This window comes from Cotesia typhae, unplaced genomic scaffold (genome assembly GCF_013202065.1).
Source record: "Cotesia typhae breed Kobodo isofemale line unplaced genomic scaffold, CoteBio_Ctyphae scaffold_152, whole genome shotgun sequence".
Taxonomy (NCBI): Eukaryota; Metazoa; Arthropoda; class Insecta; order Hymenoptera; family Braconidae; genus Cotesia; species Cotesia typhae.
The window spans coordinates 2226188-2249814 of NW_027423776.1; the positions used below are offsets into that span (position 1 = coordinate 2226188).

Genomic DNA, 23627 nt, shown 5'->3' on the forward strand with positions numbered 1-23627 from the left:
ATTTATTCAAATTAAATTATGAATCATAACTATTTTTAATAATAATGAAGTTTATTAATATTATTTTCAATTTATTATAATTTTGACAGCGTTAACAAAAGTTATATTTAAGTACAACTGATCGATATTTATCTTGTTATATTAACGAATAACTTTTTAAAAAAAATACAATTTAAATGTAACAATTAGTGCGATTATGATTATTATTTATAAAGTAATAAAATAATAAACAGTTCGTGCGTACGTGTAGGCTTTAAAATCGACTTAAAAAACATTAAGTAAAAAAAAGTAAGCGAATTATAAAATAAAAAAATTAAATATTCACAGTTAATAAACAATAATCACTACATGTTGAAATAACATTAAAAGATGAATTAATTCTTCAAAAAAAATGGACTTTAGAGCATACTCTATAAAAAGTTTAATATTTTTTTTGTTTTTTATTCAGTTATTTTATTTTCATCAATGAAATTAATTAAATTTTAAGTTAAGTAAGTTACTAATAAGTATTGGTGTTACTAATAGTTTATTTAAACGTTTAAAATTGTTAGAAGTGAATAAAAATTTTTTTGCTTCGATTGCTAATTGTTTATCTATTTATTTTACTAAACATACCTCTAATTTTCTAATTAATTAATTAATAGCATAATTGCTTTTCTATACATGAAAATAAAAAATAAAAATAAATCAATAATTATAAATGTTAAATATTAATAATAATAATAAAATTGTATTTTTTTTTAAAAGTTATTCGTTAATATAACAAGATAAATATCGATCAGTTGTACTTAAATATAACTTTTGTTAACGCTGTCAAAATTATAATAAATTGATAATAATATTAATAAACTTCATTATTATTAAAAATAGTTATGATTCATAATTTAATTTGAATAAATGTATTAAAAAAACACGTTTAAATTTTTCTAAACATGTTTATGTGATATTTCATTTTATAAGTTTTTGGCCATCTGTATAATAACTGAATGTACTTTTTACAATAAGTTTCATCTGTCGATAACAAAGAAATCGACTTTGAGCTTATGAAATCTGTCCAATCGGAATGTCTTGTCATAAATGTTTCTGGTTAATGAAAACTTAAGCTATCGAACTTTTGGATTATTGAAAATTTGGGTATTTGATAGTATGGGTAATTGAAATTACTGGTGATCGAAATTTTAGGTAATTGAAAATTTGGGTCATCGGGATTATGAGTAATTGGTAATTCGGGTAATAGGGATCTGGGTAATTGGGATATGTCCTATCGGTTACTTTTCCAATTTAAATCAATCCAATAAACGTCGTCCCAAAATTACGCGCCCGTTCAAATTCGCACGGGTGAGTTTGAAATCGTTAGAGATAATAATAATAATAATAATAATAGTCAGCTGGCTAAGGCGATTGTTATTAAAAATAATTAATTATGAATGGAAAATTGAGAAAAAAAATTATTTTATTGATAAATAGACGTAACTATCAACAAACTGCCCGCCCGTTTAATTTCGCACGTGCGCGATTTGACGCTACTAAGTTTTTTCTAGGTGGCAGCACGGCCTATATTAACCACCTGACCCAACGCTCATAACCGACGTCAAGCGTCAGCATGAGGTTACACCTTTGCGATTGTGGAGTATATACTTGTATACACTTGTCATTACTACTGAACTCCTTAACTACAGTTAAGTCAAACGGGGTCCAACATTTATAACAAAGAGTGTACATTGTACCAGCCCTATACTTTTTTTTGGGACGACTACAAAATTGTGTGCAACGTGTACGGATATTTGTCATGAAAACGTTTCAGAAATTTTGTCATTGTAAGGTTATGAATGTGTATCTATTCTTTTTTAATTTTTTACTATTTATCATGTTGTCACTTTACTATAAACATTGATACATAAATTGGTTAAACAATGTGACAAAGTAAAGTTTCAATTATTTATAACTGACCGCTATTTATTAAATTATGTGTAAGTACATTAAATATTTATTTTTATATTTATTTTCTAATTGTATTGTATTTCTGACGTTAATTGATTTTAATATCTGAAGTAAAAACTAATTAGCTTAGTGTATTAGATATTATAAATATCTTATTATAATTATAAAAAGAAAAGCCAATAGTTAGTTATTTTAAATATACTGGTAAGTAATTTTATAGCTGTCATAACGATTCGATAGATCGCTTTCATGTGATAATTGTGAAAATGATAACAAATAGAAATATAAAGAAAATATGTTACAAAAGTCAAAATACATCTGATGAAGAAAAATTTAATGTGATAATTAATAAAATTATGCAGCGGTTATTTGAAAATTTTTTTTAGTACGTTATTGTTTTATAATAATATAAAAATATTATCAGGTGTTTGCTGATTTCAGTATCATAAAAATGTTTCTTTTCATATCGTGAATTACATGAAGTACAACATTTTTTTGATTAACCTATTTGTATTAATTACTATTGTTGAAAAAATTCTGGTTTTAAAAATCTGACTGAAGCATATACGTTTATCGTTAAAGAACGCTTATTATTTGTACTACTTATTTTCTTACTTTCAAGTTTTTGTTTTCGGCCCAATTTTCAAATCGTATTTATGTGTCCGGCAGGTGTGTAACTCTTGAAAAACACATGTAAAATTTTTTAAATACAGACTACGAATCGGATTAATTGAAAAACTTTGTTAACTTCCCACTAAGAAAATTGAAAATTTTCAGAAGTTGGCAAGTTATTGGTTTTACTCCGTTTTTCGAAAATCGAGATTTCAACGGATGTTGACGTTTTGAGGTCCTAGAAAGCTTCCCCGAATGTTTCTGCGGTGATGCCGTATATATATATATATATATATATATATATATATATATATATATATATATATATATATATATGTGTGTGTGTGTGTGTGTGTGTGTGTGATCCTTTTATAACTTTTGAAAGGCTTGACCGATTCCGTAGCGGTTGGCGCCATTCGAAAAAGCTTGACCAAACTTAGACTTTAAATCGATTCGGATCGGTAGATTTTGAGAAATCTAAAAAACTACAAAAAAATTTTTTCAAATGTGGTTTTTTTGGAATAACTTTTAAACGGCTCTTCCGATCAATTCCAAAACTATTAACTAGCTCTTAACCTCAAAAAACCGCGTCAATCGCCTCCAGCCCGGTCAAAAGCGGTTAATTCGTTCGTGATATATCGTTGTCGAAAGAAAACCAAAAAAGTTATTTTCTCGGAATTATTCCAAAAATCCTAGTTCGATCAATTCAAGCTTAAAGATTCTTTATAACGCTTTAAAAATTGCGTCGAATGCTGCCAACCGCGTGAAAATCGGTTGAAAATGAAACTTCTACCAGACTTTTGAGATCGAAAACCTAATAAGTGCAATTTTGAGCGGTTTATTATGGAATTAGCGGAAAGTTGCAGGAATAGCCTTTAGGATCAACCGTTTTCGAATTTTTGATTATAGATAAAAAAAATTACATTTTTTCAATTTACCTTTAATAATTAATAATTAATTATTTTCAAATCTAGATTAGTTACGATTTAGATAAGTTTGGAATTTATAATTGCTTTAGTTGACCTCGGTATTTCATGAAATTATGAAGTTTGCTTGAAAATTAAACCGTTTTCCGAATTTTTGTTTCGTTTTTTGAACGGAATGATAACTTGGGTAAATTTTAGATTTATTTTCTTTTATTATTTTTTTTTTTTTAATTGGGTATTTGCATGATTTTGATATTCATAAACTTTTGATATTTTTACATTCTATATAATTTTTTAAAATTTTTGGAAAAAAAATTTTTCGATTTTGTTCTTAAAAATTTAAATAATTTAATAAATAAAAAAAAGCAGATATTTAAATGAATAAGTAGCTCCATCTCGTGTATGTGACGTCATAGTGCTTATTTCATTTGAAATTTTAAGCGCCAATCTCTTGTAAACACGTGGCAGGTGTAAACAATTGTTGTGTTAATTGTGATTGATTAAAAAAGATCTGGTTGTGTTGTTTATAATAAAATAAAATTATTTAATTACTCGAAATGTCGTCAAAAAATGAGTTTTATTGGTGTATAGTTCTAACGTGTAGAAATACTGGTAAATCGACACTAGAAAAAATTTTTATAAATGTTCCATTAAATTCTGTTAAACGGAAAAATTGGTTAGATGCATGTGGAAATAAAACTCATTATTCATCATCAACTCGGCTTTATTGTTGTGAAGATCATTTTGACGTAAGTATTTATTAAAAATTTATTTTAATGTTTACATAAAATCATAACCTAAATTTGTGATTTTCGTCTCATTGCATGAATTGATGTTGAATTTTATTCATTTTAGCTCAAAGTGGATTTAGAAAATTGGCTGGAATGGACAATGGTTGGTGGTAACAAACGTATGAGGAATAATGTTATACCTCATAAATTTATTGAGCAATCAAAATCATTAAGCATGGGTGATAGAAGTAGAGAGAATCCTCAAGCTCCTTCAATGAAAGTTGATAAAGTAAGTACTGAAGCAATGGATCTAAATATTGCCAAGTTACGGCTGGATCAAAACTTAGGAGGTATAATGGACGATTTACATTCTGACCTATCAAATTTCAATACACCAGAAGATTTTCAAAAGAATAAATCCAATGTTTGTGACGATCCCCCTGCCACTGGAGGTCAAAAACTCCATGTTTGTGTCCAAGTAAAAATAAGGAGTTCATACAGAAGTGTAAAAGTTCAATGTAAACCTGTGACTAAAGATCGTTCATCATCTCCAATTGAGCAGTTGGTTGATGATATAAATGCGCATAATTTTATTTCTCAACCAGCTAATAATGATCAATTATTGAATCCTTCACCTAATACTACGAATTTATCTTCTAACACAACGGCTAGTTCATTCCCTACTTCATCAGATAATTTTTAACATCAAATGGAAGTACAGAAAATGAGTGGAAAAATGCATTTCAACAAGAAGAATTTCAGAAGCGTAATTCAAAGCAAACATTTGAAAAATTCGGCTGTCACCTCGTAAATACATCGGGATTCCAAGTGATTGCATGGATATTATCGATATTTTACGTATGGCTAATTTAAGTGACATTGATATATTTATTACGTTAAAAAAAATAAGATTGAATGAGAGTTTTGCGATTTTAGCTGATGATTTTGGAATGTCCACTTCTAATATAAGTCGTATCTTTACTAAGACTTTGCCAGTCATGGCAGAATATCTAAAAGACTTTATTATATGGCCTTCATCAGCAAGAATTAAACTTCAGTTGCCAATAAGTTACCGAAGCCGTTATGCAGCAGTAGAATCAATCATTGATTGTTTAGAAATTGAAATTGAAAAGTCAAGAGATCCTGTTAAACAATCATTAACCTGGTCTTCTGAATACAAAAAATGCAATACGGTCAAATATTTAATTTCTTGTACACCTGATGGCATAGTTAATTTTATTTCACCTGGATTCGGTGGTAGAACATCGGATGCTGAAATAGTTTCTCAATCTGGATATTTGGATTGTTTAAAACCAGGCGCTGCTATACTGGCTGATAGAGGCTTCAAACACATAGAAAATTTTGTAGTTGAAAAAAAAATGTACGTTAATTAGACCACCAACAGTAAGTTCTGAGAAGCAACCAAGTCATGATGAAGTGTTAGCAACAAAACGAATCGCGAGTCTCCGTATTCACATTGAAAGATTAATAAGAAGAATACGAGAATTTGAAATTTGCGAATCTCATTCATGTGTAAATATTAAACATATTCCATAGATGGATAATATAATGACAATCGCCGCAGCTTTAACTAATCTACAAGGACTATTGATCAAAAAAACATAAGTTTTAAAAGTTGTTGTTCAATAAAAATGTAATATTTATATTAAGAATTCAATTTTTGTATTTTTTTTATTAAATAATTTAATTTATTTCAATGAATTAAATAAACGCTTGAAAATACAATTTTTCCAAAATTTACTTAGGTCTTTTAGTAATTTTTCAACTACTTGTGAATCATAATCGATAATAATAGATTTGAATTGCCGTGTTTCTTCAAAAGTTGGGTCTGCTACGATAAACATTGCTTTTTTTCTTCCTGTGAAAAGCATTTGCATCTGCATTTGAATAAAATATTTCATTGCAATTTTATTGTAATTGTCAGTGTCAATATAAGTGCGAAAGCTTTTTTGAGACGTCGGGCATTTAATTTCTACCACGAATTCGTCATCTATTGCATCTGGAGAAGCTCCTAAGTACGGGTGATTTTGGGATAAGAATAAACCACACTTTTGGAATTTACGCTTCAACTTCTGCTCAACTTGTTGTAAAACTGTAGCTTCCAGCTCTTTACCTCGTTCCATAGCTTTTGTATTGCGTAGTTTTTGACCTCCAACTAGCAACTCTACTAACGTTCCATTGGGTGTATTACAGCGGGATGCTTCATAAGCTTTCGACGCTGTTATTCGTCCATACCGCAATGAAAACCAAAGATCACAATCTGCTTGGTTTTGAGTTTCCTTTTCTATATTATCACACAAGTCAGGAGACATTCGATTTGCACTAAATTGTATAAAATTATCGCATAATGTTCCTCCTAAATTAATAAAGTCCACTAATAAATTGTGTATTGAGAGGCTTTTTTCAGTATTCTCAGAGTTGAAATACTTTAAGATTTGGCTCTGTACGTTTTTTTGTTTTGTTCTATTGACAAATTCTTGCAAAGTATTGAAAGACTTAGGTACAGCAGTAATATTTGTCTCCGAATCAAAATCTGTCACTCGTATGAATTTGATTGCTGACCCAACTTGAGATAAAACTGATTTACGCCAGTAACATTCAACATCAGTTGGAGATGGTTCTTCCGATCGTCTGTGTAGCCACATTAAAAACGCGATTGAGTGCTTAAATCCACCTAAAAAAGGTATAACAAGAAGTGATTATTGGTTATAATATTATCAAAATATTTATTTTAGCATATTATATAACGTGTGTATTAGATATGAATGTTTATGCAGGAAATTATGAAACAAACAATAACCGCAATGATTTTATTACTTGAATATTGTTAAATTATTTTATTTACCTGACGATGCGGCGCAATCATGACACTGAATCAATAAAATTTCTTCATCAACAATATTTATAACTACAGTCACTCTATATGATTTATTATGTACTCTGTGTTCAGGATAAATAAGACACTTGAGAGTACATTCAGGTCCCTGAAGCTTAATTTGTACATATTCAATGGCTGCATCTCCATATGACTTTCTCCCAGATCTATAATTCAAAATATTAAAATAAATATTATTTATGTAACAGCTAATGAATACTTTATGAACTTGTTGATAAAAAAGCACCGATTTATTTATAACTAATATCTAAATAAACAGCTGTATTAAAATATACGAACATGCTAGCTTTTGCTCCTTTCATTTCTGCTGATACAAAATCAGAGTTTGTAGCGAGATAAGTTGCAACCATGAATGCATCAACTCGCGGTAAATTATCAGACCGTGCTTCACTAAAACCAGGATCCACTTTTCGCCGAGGCATTTTTATTAATTCGTTGATAATCACAAACTACACTGTTGAACTGATACTTCTCAAAAGTCTTAGTATAACAACATTGACATGTTCATAACCTCCAAACACATTCACTTTAAATTTAAAAAAACATTTCACAAAAATTTATTTCACTTTTAATTATTTTCAACAAAATCTAGCATTAAAAATAGGATGTATAAAACTTAAAATTGAAAAAAACTTAACTTTAAGTTTTTTAGCAATGTAAAATATTATACATAACTTAAATGCTCATTCAAATATACGCGCTACAAACAGCACAATGACGTCACACCAATCACATCACGTTTTACATCACGTGACTTTTATGTAATTTAGGATCACTTTTATTTATTAAATTATTTAAATTTTTAAGAACAAAATCGAAAAATTTTTCTTCCAAAAATTTAAAAAAATTATATAGAATGTAAAAATATCAAAAGCTTATGAATATCAAAATCATGCAAATACCCAATTGGTTATTATTTAGAGTCGGTTTTAACTGCTGTAGTCATATCGCCGACTTTAACTGTTGGGAGTGGTACGTTGGGATCTTTTGGGTTGTGAAAATCTTAAATCTACGCGGCGAGGGTCGAATATCAACCAAGATGGTTTCTAAGACCAGCTTGGGATTCGAACCCACGCCTGGCCGGTGAGCCAGTCCCGAGTGCTTTATAGGCCTTGCGCCTTAGACCACTCGGCTAACATCACAGACTTATTTCCTTTTATTGATATATCGAATTATTGCATTACTTTCGTCAATCCAAGGCAACATATGAATACCAAATCTTTTGCATCTATTTAACAGAAATCTATACTCTAATTTTAATAAATTTATAAAACATATCTTCAATTGAAATATTTTTTTACTTAAATAAAAATAATGTATTTATGTTTCAGTAACTTCAAAAAAACTTGAAGCATCATGGAAAATTACGAATATTTGATTTGAAATATTTATTCACGCCTGATAAACCAGTTAGAGTTTTAGTTGAAAGACAAGAAACTAAGTGTTAAAAAAAAATTTTTATTAGATTAATAGTTATAAAAACAATAAGCTATCATGTTCCGATCCAAAATTCGTATTCACACATGCCAAGTTATATTATTAACTTCTCTAGTATGGTTTTTGGTCGATGTGATGATACTCATGTTTTATTCGGATTGCATTGGTAAATCTGGATGGGGCTGTTCAGATAATAAAGTAATAAGTACTGAAGAGAATTTAGCTCTCTCAAAAAATTCTGTAATAAATGAAATTAAACCAACTAATGATTACAATAATAAAAAATATAAGCAATCAGAATTACAACTATGGCGACCAGCAAAGGTAGTAAGAGAAAATAAAGGAAGTCCTGGAGAGTTAGGAACAGCCGTTCGAATGCCTCCAGGCAATGAAGCAAAACAACAAGAACTATTCAAATTAAACCAATTCAATCTTGTAGCAACTGACATGATTGCTTTGAATCGGTCATTGAAAGATATAAGATTAGAAGGATGTAAAACGAAAAAATATCCTAAATATCTACCCACTACAAGCATTGTGATTGTTTTTCACAATGAGGCTTGGAGCACATTACTTCGAACAGTCTGGTCTGTTATCAATAGATCACCTAGAGCATTATTAAAAGAGATAATCCTAGTTGATGATGCCAGCGAGCGTGGTAAGTAACATACTTTCAGCACTTATCCTTAAGATAGTAAAAAGATCCGATCACTGCTCATGTAAAATGAACAAGATAAGATAATAATATAAATTTATCTATATATATTAGAGTGCCCCTGGATTTTTAGTTCTTGATCTAAAAAAAAATATCTGACATAAATAAGCTCTTAATTATCAAATTAAACCGTGTTCAAATCGAGTTACATTTCCCATTTAAATAACATGAAAATTTAGAACTTTTTAGAATTAATTTTTTTCCTTCGAAAAAAATGCCACTACAACTATGATCAATGCATAGTCTGATGGGAAATTGAATGCTTTACAAAAAAGTTCTTTTGTAATTTTTCGATAAAATCAATCCTTTAAAAGTTATTTGTGGTTTAAGTTGTGTTTATGGTCATTATCACAGTTTTTCAGTCTTGCTATGAAGTCTCATGTGTTATAGTCATTTATTTCATCTATAAATGTTCCAAAAATTTTATTAAAAAGATTAACAGTTACAGTAACGTTAACAATGCGATGTATCGAATACATTCTTAATAATATTGCTGCTTATTTGTATTTTTTCTGTCTCTATTCACATTTATTTGTTAAGCAATTTTCAGTCGCATTATGATAAGTATTTTTATTTTTATGAATAATTTGCACTAAATATTGTTTTTGTTCTTTTTCATAAGTTAAAAAATTGATGTATTCTTCAGTTAATTGAAGCGCTCTACTACAATTGTAAATCAGTAACGATCTTTAATCTTTCCAAACAATCGTTTTTCGCAGCCCATGACTCGAAGTTGATCTCGAAGAAATTTTTATTTATGTGGAATCGAACAAAAATTTAATCGAATTTGAATTAATAAAAATTAATTTATTTAATAAGAAAATCAATATCTTTTTTTTTTTTGTAAATTAATAATTTTATTATCTAAATTAACTATATAGCGATTGGGGGGAATTAAAATTAAAATTTTCATGACATTTTAATGCTTTAAGGTAGTTGAATCCTGCAAAGCATACTTCAAGAAAATTATAAATTTTTTTTTTTTAAAGATAAATATATTAATAATTTCAAATCAATTTACCCCACCGTTTTTAAGTAATTAATTTTCGGAATTGCATAATTTACACGCAGAGGTTTAAAGAGATGGTAAAGTTAGTACGAAATTTTCCGTACCACTTGAGTGATGCAAATAATTTACCTTAATTATTTTTCGTTTTACGTGATGTGATGAGTTTGAATCAAAAAAAGCCAAAGCAGCTTTTTCACCAGTTAAATACCACCGATGGTTTTTGATTTTGTGCAATACTGCTTCAAAAATTTTCTTATTAGCCGTCCTGTATTGATACACAATCTTCACATAATTTAAATCTTGGTATGGGACTGATGCTGCAAGAGGTGCCACAAACTAAAATGACTCATAAATAAACACTACACTGATAAAAAATTTAACTTGACTCAAGAGCAAGAATTTTGAATTAAGAACACGATTTTGAAGAAAAGGAATTTCTTGAGTCAAGTGGAAAAATTATCTAGTCAAGATATAATTCTTGGTTCAAGAAAATTTTCTAGATTTAAGAATTTTTCTTCTTGTCTCAAGAGTGTTATTTTTATCAGTTTGTTATAGAAAATGTAAAAAAAATTTCGATGTAATGATCATGTTATAAAGTTCATCATTCTCTCTATTAGCTTCTCATGAATATAATGAAATCATTTTTATTAAAAGTCAATTGATTTTTAACATTTTAATATGCAAATCAATTATTCAAATTTTTGTTTCTACTTTTTTTCACAAAATTCGATTTGAACAAGGACTTGTGTAGATTCCGACGAAATAAAACGAAAAGTACGAATAAAATTTTTCAATATTCCTCTTAGTTTTTGAGATATCGATACTCAAAAATTAAAAAATGCGCGAGAATGGTATGAGTGCTCATACCGACAATAGTATGATGAAAATAGTTAATAAATGAAAATTGAATTAGTCTACCATCATTCGGATCGGGAAAGTTGGCTTACAATAATAAATACTCTTTAGTAAATAATAATAAAAATAATCATGATAATGATAAAAAGTTTATTGAGAATACATCAATAATATACTTTATTTATCCAGTAATGATCGAAACTTTTTACAGTAGCACATAGCATTCAGAATTGTTTTCAATACATCATATTTTTATAACTGTTACATATTTCAGATCACTTAAAACAAAATCTTGAAAATGATGTCAGTATTTTACCTGTTCCTACGTACGTTTTACGTACAGGAAAACGATCTGGATTAATTAGAGCCAGATTACTAGGGGCTAAGCATGTAAAAGGACAAGTAATCACTTTTCTTGATGCTCATTGCGAATGTACTGAAGGTTGGCTTGAACCTTTGTTAGCAAGAATTGTAGAGAATCGATCAACTGTAGTTTGCCCAATAATAGATGTTATAAGTGATGATACATTTGAATATATCACCGCAAGTGACATGACATGGGGAGGTTTTAATTGGAAACTCAATTTTAGATGGTAACTATTTTTTTTTCTTTATATAAGAAACACATGTTTGCATTATCAATTTTTTATTTTCGCAACGATTTTTCTATCGATTTTAATCATTGTCAATAACTGTTTATTTTCATCCAATCAGGTACCGTGTAGCACAAAGAGAAATGGATAGACGTAATGGAGATCGAACTGCACCGTTGCGAACCCCTACTATGGCAGGTGGTTTATTTTCCATTGATAAAGACTACTTCTACGAAATAGGAGCATACGATGAAGGAATGGATATTTGGGGTGGTGAAAATCTCGAAATGAGTTTCAGAGTAAGTTATAAGTTTTATCAAAGTTTCTATTATTATTGTAAATAGTTACATATAATAATTATTATTATAAATGTTAATTATTATCGTTTATTTCAAGTGGTACCGATACTTGTAAACTTGGTTTGACGAAAAATTAATTATAAAAGATTTTTTATTTGCAGCATCTAGAATTATATTTAATGAAACTTGGATATTGTACTTTAGTTTTTTTCCAAGATTTTTTGCAAAATTTTCAGTTGATTTTAGGTATGGCAATGCGGTGGTACTTTAGAAATCAGCCCATGTTCACACGTAGGTCATGTTTTCCGTGACAAGAGTCCATATTCATTCCCAGGTGGCCTCCGCAAGATCATACTTCGCAATACTGGTAGGGTAGCTGAGGTCTGGTTGGATGAGTGGAAAGAATTTTACTATTTGATGAACCCAGGTTAGCTTATCATGATCGAACAATAGGTGTAATAAAAATTATAATTATAATATTAACATTATTAAAATTTTAATAATTGTCTAAATACTAAAAAGTAATTTTAATTATGTTGCTTCTAACAGACAAATTATGCATAAATTGCATGAATTTCATAATAAGTGAAATGATGATTACTACTTATTTAGAGATAGTCGCTCAAGCAATCATAATCATTAGACGGGTATCTGAAATTTAAAACCTATTTAAGTATAATTTGAGCGAGTATTTCTTACATGAGTAAAGAATACTAAACAGGGTGTATAACATAAAATATATTTTTTAATTTTTCAGGAAACAAAGGCTTTTTCCATTTCTTGTATGCTTTCTTTTTTCAATACAGTGTATTACATAAATTCAAAAGTCAGGCTTGTAATTAATTAACTTGCTATTTTTTTGACATCGTCTTAACCACTCATCCATCCAACCGACTAACATCTATATGTGGCCTAAATAACAAATTTATTCATTAAAAATTAATATTAATTTAGGTATAACAATGTGAATCCGGAAGATGCTAGTTACCTAGCTACCAAATTGTCATCTGTATCATATCTTTATAATTATTATTTTAAGAAATTTCTTTATTGTGTAAACTTTAAGTGCCTAACACACTAACTAAATTGAGTTGGTTAGATATGGATGTGTGGGGGGACATTGGAAATCGCAACATGTTCGCATGTTGGACACGTGTTCCGTAAGTCAACGCCATATACATTCCCTGGTGGTACAAGCAAAATAGTGAACCACAACAATGCGCGGCTTGCTGAGGTCTGGTTGGACCAATGGAAATACTTCTATTACAACATTAATCCAGGTAGACTTTAGTTGCAAAACAGCCTGACAAGGATTTTCAAAAGAAATTATTAATTCACTATTCTCAAATACCACACCTATCTTCTTAACACATCTATATAGCATGTGCCTCATTTCAAGTAGTTTGCATCCTCTTTAATTAATTTTATAACTTGGCAGTACGTATATTTTGAGCTTAAGTATGGTTTATCAGATACCCGTTCAATTTATTAATGAAATTTTTTTTTAAATATGTATTAAACAGAAAATTTGAAATAATAACAATCAATAGCTATAGTTGATACAGATTTAAAAGTAAAAATTCTGACAGACTAGAAGGGACGTAAAACCTGTCAGAATTATTACCTTTGAACTTAAAATATTGAACAATAATTTTTTAATATCATCAGCTAAAGTTGAATTGGTAGAAACAGAATATTGAAATTTTCTATTATAAGTTTGTTAAGTTAGTAAAGCAAGATTATTATCGCTAACATGATCAAATAGATAAGATCGATAATACTTTGACTAGTAATTTAGTACCAAAAAATAAAATTTTACGCTTCAAAATATGAGCCAAGTATCAGCCAAAATAAGAGTGATTCTACTTATTTGGTCAGACTAATCTAACAAGCCTTTTATTATCAACAATAATTAAAGTAATTAAATTACTTAAGAAAATAATTAAAATAATTATTTACTACCTATTCTATCGTATAAAAGACACCGAAGAATGATAAAACTAAATTTTTAAATAAAACATGTAGGAGTTTGGCAGGGTTTGGAAATAATTAATGTGAAATGTGTTAAATTAATTGAGTGAAATTTATTTTGCTATGAATTACAGCGTGCTATTAGTTATGTGTGCAAAAACGGAGTAAGTGAGTATATGTATATATGTGTGAGGCAACAGCTAGTCATGCGCGGCGAGTATGCGCGAGTACAATGCATGTGTGTGTGTGTATTACTAGATCTCCAACACTCTCCCTTAATGCAGCCACATACATGTCATATATATATATATATATATATATATATATATATATATATATATATATATATATATATATGCAAGCCTATTGAACGTTTTGGAGTCCTAAGGCCCGGGTTAACCCCACGTGGGTTGCATTTGGTAATGATTTAGTCAGGATATCGGCGATCATCCTCTCAGTCGGCGTATGAACTACGTGGATTAACTGGTTTTTCACGGCTTCTCTGACGAAGTTGAACTGACGTGCTTCGTCCTATCGTGGAATTTCGTTGCTGTCGTCAATTGTACTGCACCCTGGTTATCGCAGTAAATTAACCCATCTGACACTTGTGGGATTTTTAATTCTTGCACAAGTCCTCGCAGATACATGGACTCCTTGGTGGCCTCGGTGAGCGCCTTGAATTCAGCTTCCGTCGTCGATAAGGCAACAGTCCTTTGCTTTCTTGACTTCCAGCTGATAGCTGCTCCTGCCAACAAGAATACATATCCTGTGTACGATTTGGAGTCTGCTGGGTCGTTTCCCCAGTCGGCGTCGGCGTATCCTGTGATTTTGTCCACAGGTCGGTTGAACACTAGTGACAAGTTCGTCGTACCTTTTAGGTATCTTAGTACCCTCTTGGCGGCACCCCAGTGTTCTTCGTTAGGCCTCTCGTTAAATTGGCTCAATACACTGACGGTGTGTGCAATGTCTGGCCGGGTAGCAACTGACAAGTACATCAAAGATCCAACAAGTTCTCGATATTCTGGATTTTTGACTTGTTTCTCGGGATTTTTTCCTGGTCTCAGTTTCGTCGTTGGGCTAGCTGGAGTGTTCTGTTAGCTGGAGCCTGATGGATTCCAGTCTGGCTACTGGTGCAAACGTCTCATCAAAATCGAATCCTGGCCTCTGTGTAAAACCTCTGGCCACTATTCGCGCCTTCCTGCGCTCGATTTCACCGCTTGCTGACATTTTATTTTTCAGGATTACCCGGGAGCCTATTACTCTCCCTCGCTCTGAGCGTTTCACGAGTTCCCACGTTCCGTATTCTAGATGAGACATCACTTCGCTGGCAATTGCACGCTTCCACTCTGGTGCGTCGATTCCATGAACAGCTTCTTCCAGATTTATGTCGGCTGTTAGGGCGAAATTTTTTACGAGGTTTGACTTCATGATCTCCTCGTCGATGTCTTCTTTAGTGTCTTCCGGCGATTCTGCGGAGTTGGATGTGTCCCTTTCACTTCGCACGCGTTTGTCCACTGGTACCAATGAAGTGTCGAGTGGTCTCTTTTCACCTCGGCCTTCATTATTTTCTGGTTCAAACACGTCGTCGTTGTTGTCTTCGAGCTCCTCGTGCTCTTCTGCTAAATCTTCGTCTTGAGATAGATTCCCTCTGCTCGATGCACGGCTCGAAACACTCATGTATCGATACACCTTCTTCGGTCGTCCTCGATTCCCGGTTTTTGCCTTTCGTGGTCTTCCTCGCGCTCTCGTTGCCTTCGGACTTTCTTCACGATGTCGCTGGACTCTCTCGTTTATGCTCGGTCCTACTGGGTCGGCATTATCTTCCTTGAAGTTGAAATAGTCGATATCGACTCTCGTCTTCTCCAGTTCTCTTGTCTCATATTCTTCTATAATGCGAACATCTCGCGTCGTTTCGACTTTTCCAGTATCATTTCGTTGAACTCGATATGCCTTCGCAGTCTCTGAGTATCCCACAAATCTGCCTTCTACAGATTTCTCATCGAGCTTGTTATGTCCTGGTCCTTTCTTCAGGATAAATGCTTTGGCTCCAAATACTCGTAGGTGGCTTAGGTTTGGTATTTTATTATGCCACAACTCATATGGCGTTTTTCCACCATGGCTTCTGCTGGGGCAACGGTTCCTCAGATAATTAGCAGTGTTGATAGCCTCTCCCCAATACATTGTTGGTAATCCTGATTGTATTAGTAGACATCTGGCCATGTCGACGATCGTCCTATTGAATCTCTCTGCAACACCATTTTGTTGCGACGTGTAGGGTACGGTTAAGCGCCTTTTAATGCCTTCTTGATTTAGATAGTCGTCGAATTGCCTATTGCGGTATTCTCGGCCATTGTCTGATTGCAATGCCTTAATTTTTGCTCCAGTCTGCTTCTCAACGTAGGTTTTGTATGATTTGAACGTTTCAAAGACTTGGTCTTTGCTCTTCAGCATGTATATCATACACCAACCGCTGAAATCGTCTATGAAGGATACAAAATACTTGTTTCCACCTTCTGATCTAGTTTTGGAAGGTTGGCACAAGTCCGAGTGTACTATCTCCAATATACCTTGGCTTTTTATTTCTGTACGCACGGCGAATGGTTTTGCTGTCATTTTCTCCAGGTGGCACACGTCACACGATGTCGCACATCCTGACAGTCGCTTCATTCCTGCAGCCTGTCCTCGTGACAGGTCTACCACGGCGTTCATATGCAGATGTCCTAGTCTTGCATGCCAGATCCTTGCTTCTTTGGCTGGAGAATTTTCGTTCGTCGAATCCGCAAGTGTTCTCTCTTTTGTCGTCATCTTCACTTGTTCCCCATCTTCACGTAGATAGTATAGGTCTCCAACTCTGTCTGCGATCAACGTGACATTTCCATCCTTGTCCTGAATGACCGCTTCATTTTTCCTGAATATAACCTCCCGATCACAGTCGGTGATTTTGGAGACGGAAATCAAGTTAGTACGCAGGTCTTTAACGAGTAAAGTATTATGTAAATTTACCTGTCTTTTTACTTTGTCGTCCGTCGATGCCATCAGTTGTACGCTGCCCTTTGACCTCGATATCGTCGATGTCGAGTTCGCCATGTTGAGCGTTGATGAACACTCTTTTACATCTGTCATCAGCTCCTCACTTGCACACATGTGCGCGGTACAACCGCTATCAAGACACCATCTTGACGTCGACGATGCAGTATTCACCTCTTCCGTACTGGTGATTTCTACGTAGTAATTCTCCGGATTCCTTTGGACATTTTTTGCTGAGTCATATTGCTTCCTTGGACATTTGGCCGCAAGGTGGTCTGTTTTACCGCATGTAAAACATTTGAGTTTTCCCTTTTTCTTTGGCCTGTTTTGCTGTCGGTCCTTGTTGTACCGGCGATTGGCATACAGTGCGTCGTTGCCACCGTCGCTATCAGTGACACGTCGACTTCGACTTTCATCCGAGATTTTGCCTATGAGTGTGTCTATATCCGGTAAATCTTCCTTGGATCGGATAGTACAACGAAAGTTTTCATAACTTGGCGGCAGGCCCTTCAGAATGAGAACAACTAACATATCACTGGGAACTTTTATGTCCATATCTTCTAGTTGTTCAACGGCGTTGGCAAATTTGTCCAATTTTTCTCTGAAGTCATCATCTTCTTCGATTTTGAACGATGTAATGTCCGTGAGCAGCTCAATTTTTCGTACTGGTCCTCTTGACGCGTGTATTAACTCTATTTTCAGCCAAACTTCCCTCGCCGTCTCGCACTTTGTTATGCTTTTTAATTCGGCGCGTCCCATCGACAGTACAATGTCTGCTTTGACCTTGGCGTCGTTTGACTTCCACTTGGATAGTTCTCGTACGGTCGACTCATTTCCAGGTACGACAATTGGAGCTTCAATTTCTCCACTGACATATCCCCATCGATCGTGTTTCACCAGGAGTGATTGCATCCACACCTGCTAGACGTCGTAATTTGTCTTATTTAACACCTCGAAGCGTGATGATACGTCAGAGTACATTTTTGTGGGTTATGTTTCGCCACGTGCTCACAATTAAATTTTTGCTTTCGCTAATTCACAATTTCAACTTTTATTTTATTTCACTTTTAACTCACTACTGGGCCCATAACCTGTAGGAGTTTGGCAGGGTTTGGAAATAATTAATGTGAAATGTGTTAAATTAATTGAGTGAAACTTATTTTGCTATGAATTACAGCGTGCTATTAGTTATGTGTGCAAAAACGGAGTAAGTGAGTATATGTATATATGTGTGAGGCAACAGCTAGTCATGCGCGGCGAGTATGCGCGAGTACAATGCATGTGTGTGTGTGTATTACTAGATCTCCAACAAAACATTTAGTCGTTTTGTTTTAATAAATAATTTTAACTTAAAATTACAGTAACCCCAAGGTGCCAACAATGTTATACCAATTAAGGGTTGATAATTTAAAAATACGAGTAACACACATAATAAGAGATATGTAACAATCATAAATAGAACAATAACAGTTCAATAATCAAAAGCTCTTCACAACGTTTATGTACAAATATCAATTTGCAAGTTGATTTTTTTTTTTAATTTTTACTTCATCTAGAAAGCAATTAAATTCAAGTAATAGAAATTCTTACGTTCTATAGTATTTTTAATTAAATACACACGTGAAAATGAATTCATAGATATAGACAAAGTAATTACTTTTAATTTTGTGAAAAACATTTATTAAATTATAGGTAGTCAAGAATTATATACTTTATGCATGACCCGAATTAAATATTGCTCAAAAATCCAACTCACGTGGTTGATATAAAAAAAAAAATTTTTTTTCTTAGTTACTGTACTGCTGGTTTATGTTAACCTGAAGTACATGTTTTTTTTTTTTGAATAAGCACATATATAAACATGCACATATCATTTGTATTCTATTAGCATTTGTATGATTATCACATCAGTGTATTTTCATTGAGTGTTTTATTTAGGATATAACTATATTCATATGGCTTTTTGCACTATGAGTTCGTAAAAATCAACTTTGCCATCATTATGTATAAAATTTTCTACCTCGGAACATTAATTCTTGTTACTGGAACCAAACCATTTCGAAGTAAATTTTGCAGAGTTGAAAAAATTAATTTCTGAAAATAATTTAAACCTTCACTTTGTATCAAAACATTGACAAAATCATGATCTGAGGTTTTCTATCCGAAAATTTTTTAATATTCTTGAAATTTTAAATCATGAATATTTCAACAAGAATTAACCCATTATGATCATTTTTTAATGTATCTAAGGTAATCGAACAATTGGTCCGATAATATGATGATGATGACTATATATATACCCAATGGAAAATTTTCCATTAGAAAAAATGGTCCCTTGGTTAAATTTTCTATAAAAATGTCCAATGAAACAATGTTAAACGATCAAAAAATTTTTCTTCTCAACTTTAATTTTTTAATCTCTTAACTTTTTCCATTTTCCGTTCACTTCGTTCATGAGCCTTTCGTTGTTTGGATTCCTTTTTCTTTAAAGTCTTTACCTCAGTTTTAATATTTCTATGCCTCTACAAATTATCTAGATTTCTTTCGTTTTTTTTTTGTTGGTTAATTCGGATTTTTAAAATGATTCGACTTTAACAAAAAAAAAAAAAATGTCCTGAGCTCAAAAAAATAATTATGGCAAACTTAATTCTTTCGATCTCTAAAGTCTATAACGTATTGCTAAAGGCTATTTTGCATTTAGCGCGTTTACAATTTCTACCGATTGGCATCAAAGATTTACTATAGAAAAAATATTAATAGAAAAATCTATAGGATAATCTAACGATTACATTATTTTTATTTTTTTTCACAATTACAGTTGAGGTGTTATTGAAAAATATTGTCCAGTCCAAATGTACTCGTTGATTTTTACTTGATTGCATGGAGCAAATTGTATTAAATTTATATTTGTTTTTTATTACAATGACTAAAATTTTGATATTTTAGGTGCAACGAGTGTCCCGGTTGGTGATGTATCTGAACGTGTACAATTACGTGAAAAACTAAAGTGTAAAAGCTTCAGATGGTACTTGGAGAATGTTTATCCCGAGTCTCCTATGCCTTTGGATTATCATTATTTAGGTGACATAACGAATCTAGAAATGCGCAACTGTTTAGATACTATGGACAGAAAAACCGGGGAGAATGTTGGTTTAAGTTATTGTCATGGTCTTGGTGGTAATCAGGTTAGTATTCAAAACTTATGACTTATAACAAATTTATCATAGATTGATTACTTTTTAAAGATTTATCTTCTACTTACAAGTCATTCTGCACAAAATCAGCCAATATTTGAAGTAACATCTTTTAATTTTTTCAAAATTTCATGTTTTTATAATTGATAAATAACATATTCTTAAAATTTTGCCAGTGCAAAAAATGCATCAATCTTTAGTATTTGTAATAATTTGTGTTTGAAATACTATTTTACTTTAACTATTTCATTGACCATGTTAAAAAGTAACAAGTATCCTCAAGTTTTTTCTTCATTTTTTACAGAAAGTATAGACATTGAACTTATACTTTTAGATATTTTTGCACGACTCATAATGCGAGGCATCAGAGAATGCTTTTCGATCGAAAAATTTTTTTCACCTCATTTCGGCAACTATTTTTATTATTATAGCCTTGTTAGTTCATGGAATCAAGATATTTTGCATACTATTATCAAGATTATTTAATCGAGATTAATTCCATACTTTTTAAAAATTGATTTAGTGCAATAGAAACGAAAAAAAACATCAAAATAGGTCATGTATGAAACTTCGGAAACACTATAACTTGCGAAAAAATGCATTAATTTAGTTAATTTTTTTTTTTCAATTCTTTGAAAGAATTGTAGGTCACCGAATGCGAATGGCTAGATAATTCAGTATCGTTTATTTACAATTAATAAAATAAAACAAATACCAGAAGGCTGTACATCTATATATATTGTGTACATTTATCCTACTAGAGACACTTGCGCATTATCGTGCTATTTTAGCTGTTTTATATATATTTTTTTTTTAACATTCTTCATTTTATTAATAATTCATAATTAAATGAGCATCATGAGTCGTGCATTTTTGGATTTTTCAAACTTTTTTTTTCAACTCATTATAAACGAAAAGAGAACTAAATTTTTAAAAAAATTGAAGGAATCGATGATATTTAAATAAATGACATTATCTTTCAGGTATTTGCCTACACCAAGCGACAACAAATAATGTCAGATGATATGTGCCTCGATGCAGCAAGTCCTCAAGGCCCTGTTAAAATAGTTCGTTGTCACGGGATGGGAGGAAATCAAGCGTGGTCTTACAATGAAGAGGTAACCTGATGGACTTAAACTTATTGAACCTATGTATCATAATATCTAAAAAATTAAATTTTATTTTAGGATAAAATGATTAGACACACTAATACAAGACATTGTTTATCCGCGCCTCAAAGTGGAGATCTAACAACACCAATTTTAATTCCATGTGACCCTCACAACCTCAGTCAAAAGTGGATAATGGCTAGTAAATTTAAATGGCAAGCTAGCTAATATCAGGTAGCTTACATAAGCAAAAATTTTGCACAACGCTTGTTAATGTATTTATTAAATTCTAATCTGACGATTGACTCAAAAAAAGCTTTTAAAACCAGAACGAAAAATCTAAAATGATTTAAGGTATTTCTTAAATAGCTCGAATTTTTAAAATATTGTTAAAATTTTATTACGTTGATAAGCTTTATCAGAATATAAATACGGAAGATTGTGGAATAAAAAGAAAAAAAAAATACTACAAAATGAAACAATTACTGCCATTTTATGGTAAACAAATATCAAATCTATAGTAATTATAACTGTAGTGATCGTTAATAAAAATTCTAATATGTTGGCATTTAAGCTAAAGTTATTAAACCATAATGATGAAGCATATCAAACATCTGTTGAAAACAAATATTTGCTGCTGCACAGAAAGTAAATTATGAAAAAAAAGGTTTCACTATCGATGGATCACAGGGAATGAGTGCAATTTTTAATCATAAACATTTATTTAATACATGAAATATGAAAATGTAATAGGGCCGAAAATGTCTCAATTATAATTGATTGAATGTTTTTAAATGCAATGAAAAGTTAATTAATTTTATTTATTAGATTATACCAATTAATCTATTAGAATATAAGAAAACGGATCAAAGTATTTTATACTATTAAATAGATTCGCACTTGAAAGAAAAATGAGTAAATGGTAATAAGGTTGTATTGCGGCAATTTTGACTCAAAAAAAAAAGACTGTATCTATACTCTAAATCTGTTTTATGCGACCATTTATTACTTGAAACTAAAATATTCAATGTGAAACGTTAACGTGTCAAACTAATCACGCTATTAAAGACTATGATCACACCATTTTAAAATATATAACTATAATTTTAAGTATTTTTCGTTTTTTTAATTCTATCATTCCTAAAAATATTAGGACAAGTAATACATACAGGGTCTAATACTTTTGAAAGTGAAGAAATCGAAAAATACCGAAAAATATTAAACGTTTTGAAGTAGCGAATTTACCATCATTCAGTCACAGCCGTTAATCGCATGATGGGTACAGAATTCATAAGAAATGACTTTATTTTTTCTAAATTTTCGTTTTCAGCATTTTCATTAAATAAAAATTTATATTCATCGTAACAAACTTTCTTATCATTTTTCTTTGTAAAAATTACATATTGTATACAATTCTGTTATTTTTTACCATTTTGATATTCACAAACGTTTTTTTTACTGTGTTAATCTAAATGCTTTTGACAACACCCGTTGATTGTTATAATTATAATTATCATATATTGTATTTATTCATCATTTTTTAGATTTCTAAGAATATATTGATTTTTAATTACTGTTGCTATACCTCATCGTTATGATCTAATTATTTAAATTTCATTTATTTGTCTTGTAATACTTTTATTTACAATTAATGTACGAAAATGAATTGATGCTCGTTGAAAAAATTATATATTCGAATATAATAGTTACATTAATGATCATACCGTAGTAAATAGAAATGTAGCCTCTTCTGATGTATTATTAAAAAGACAAAAAATTTGGGTCCATAAAGTTACGAACATACTCCGACAACAGTAATTAAACATCATAAAAATGCTCACGTATTCAAGAACATGTAAAAATGTATGAATCTTATAACGATAAACTGTCTTATTAACCATAAATTCAATTTAATCAATTGTTTACTTCAATAATACAATATTTATTTTTTCATTTAAGATCAATAATAAAATCGAATGCTCATAATGTCAAAATTGTCGTTTAACACACACTTACAAGTGTTGATTCTAATTATATATATTTTCGCTAATTTTATTCTACTTATCAATAATGCGAATATGTTATTTAAAGAAAGATATATTATTATATATTGTTAATGAGATCTTCTTCATTTCATTATGATTATACACGAATTATTATTAATCAGTTCTTCCAGTATTTTTAGATATTATACATGATTAAAAATTACTGATTCAGGTGTATGAATATTTGTTGATTTCGTTTAAGTATAAATTTTCATTTAACAGAATAAAACTTTTTAATACTATAAT

General features: G+C 31.0%; 4 protein-coding genes across 5 annotated transcripts; 3 read left to right on the plus strand and 1 right to left on the minus strand.

The window, feature by feature from the left end:
- The first annotated feature begins 1693 nt into the window (after positions 1-1693).
- On the plus strand, positions 1694-22449 carry Pgant5 (polypeptide N-acetylgalactosaminyltransferase 5). Of its 2 annotated transcripts, none has more exons than XM_074255638.1 (8): positions 1694-1970; positions 8459-9222; positions 11418-11736; positions 11858-12035; positions 13135-13315; positions 19980-20218; positions 21211-21345; positions 21415-22449. In XM_074255638.1, the coding sequence occupies exons 2-8, from the start codon at positions 8622-8624 to the stop codon at positions 21562-21564; spliced, it is 1803 nt and encodes a 600-aa protein (XP_074111739.1). In that variant the 5' UTR covers positions 1694-1970; positions 8459-8621; the 3' UTR covers positions 21565-22449. The 2 variants fall into 2 exon arrangements, with proteins under 2 accessions (XP_074111739.1, XP_074111738.1); XM_074255637.1 differs by lacking the exon at positions 13135-13315 and adding an exon at positions 12282-12462 and having other exon boundaries at positions 1701-1970.
- LOC141535975 (uncharacterized) lies at positions 3618-4913 on the plus strand. The gene is made up of 2 exons (XM_074256167.1): positions 3618-4228; positions 4335-4913. Exons 1-2 carry the CDS (start codon positions 4037-4039, stop codon positions 4911-4913), a joined length of 771 nt encoding a protein of 256 aa, XP_074112268.1. The 5' UTR covers positions 3618-4036.
- Positions 5047-5604, plus strand: LOC141535979 (uncharacterized). Its single transcript, XM_074256172.1, has one exon. It carries the CDS (start codon positions 5047-5049, stop codon positions 5602-5604), a length of 558 nt encoding a protein of 185 aa, XP_074112273.1.
- Positions 5920-8254, minus strand: LOC141535980 (uncharacterized). The gene is made up of 3 exons (XM_074256173.1): positions 7407-8254; positions 7077-7273; positions 5920-6905 (listed from the first exon to the last, which is right to left on the minus strand). Exons 1-3 carry the CDS (start codon positions 7547-7549, stop codon positions 5920-5922), a joined length of 1326 nt encoding a protein of 441 aa, XP_074112274.1. The 5' UTR covers positions 7550-8254.
- Positions 22450-23627: the final 1178 nt, after the last annotated feature.

Coding starts and splice junctions, on each gene's coding strand:
- LOC141535975 (XM_074256167.1), top strand. CDS start 4,037: ATGTCGTCAAAAAATGAGTTTTATTGGTGTATAGTTCTAACGTGTAGA. Junction 4,229..4,334: donor GTTGTGAAGATCATTTTGAC/GTAAGTATTTAT, acceptor TATTCATTTTAG/CTCAAAGTGGATTTAGAAAA.
- LOC141535980 (XM_074256173.1), bottom strand. CDS start 7,549: ATGCCTCGGCGAAAAGTGGATCCTGGTTTTAGTGAAGCACGGTCTGAT. Junction 7,274..7,406: donor AAAGGAGCAAAAGCTAGCAT/GTTCGTATATTT, acceptor TTTGAATTATAG/ATCTGGGAGAAAGTCATATG. Junction 6,906..7,076: donor TGATTGCGCCGCATCGTCAG/GTAAATAAAATA, acceptor TACCTTTTTTAG/GTGGATTTAAGCACTCAATC.
- Pgant5 (XM_074255638.1), top strand. CDS start 8,622: ATGTTCCGATCCAAAATTCGTATTCACACATGCCAAGTTATATTATTA. Junction 9,223..11,417: donor TGATGATGCCAGCGAGCGTG/GTAAGTAACATA, acceptor TACATATTTCAG/ATCACTTAAAACAAAATCTT. Junction 21,346..21,414: donor CGTGGTCTTACAATGAAGAG/GTAACCTGATGG, acceptor ATTTTATTTTAG/GATAAAATGATTAGACACAC.
- LOC141535979 (XM_074256172.1), top strand. CDS start 5,047: ATGGATATTATCGATATTTTACGTATGGCTAATTTAAGTGACATTGAT.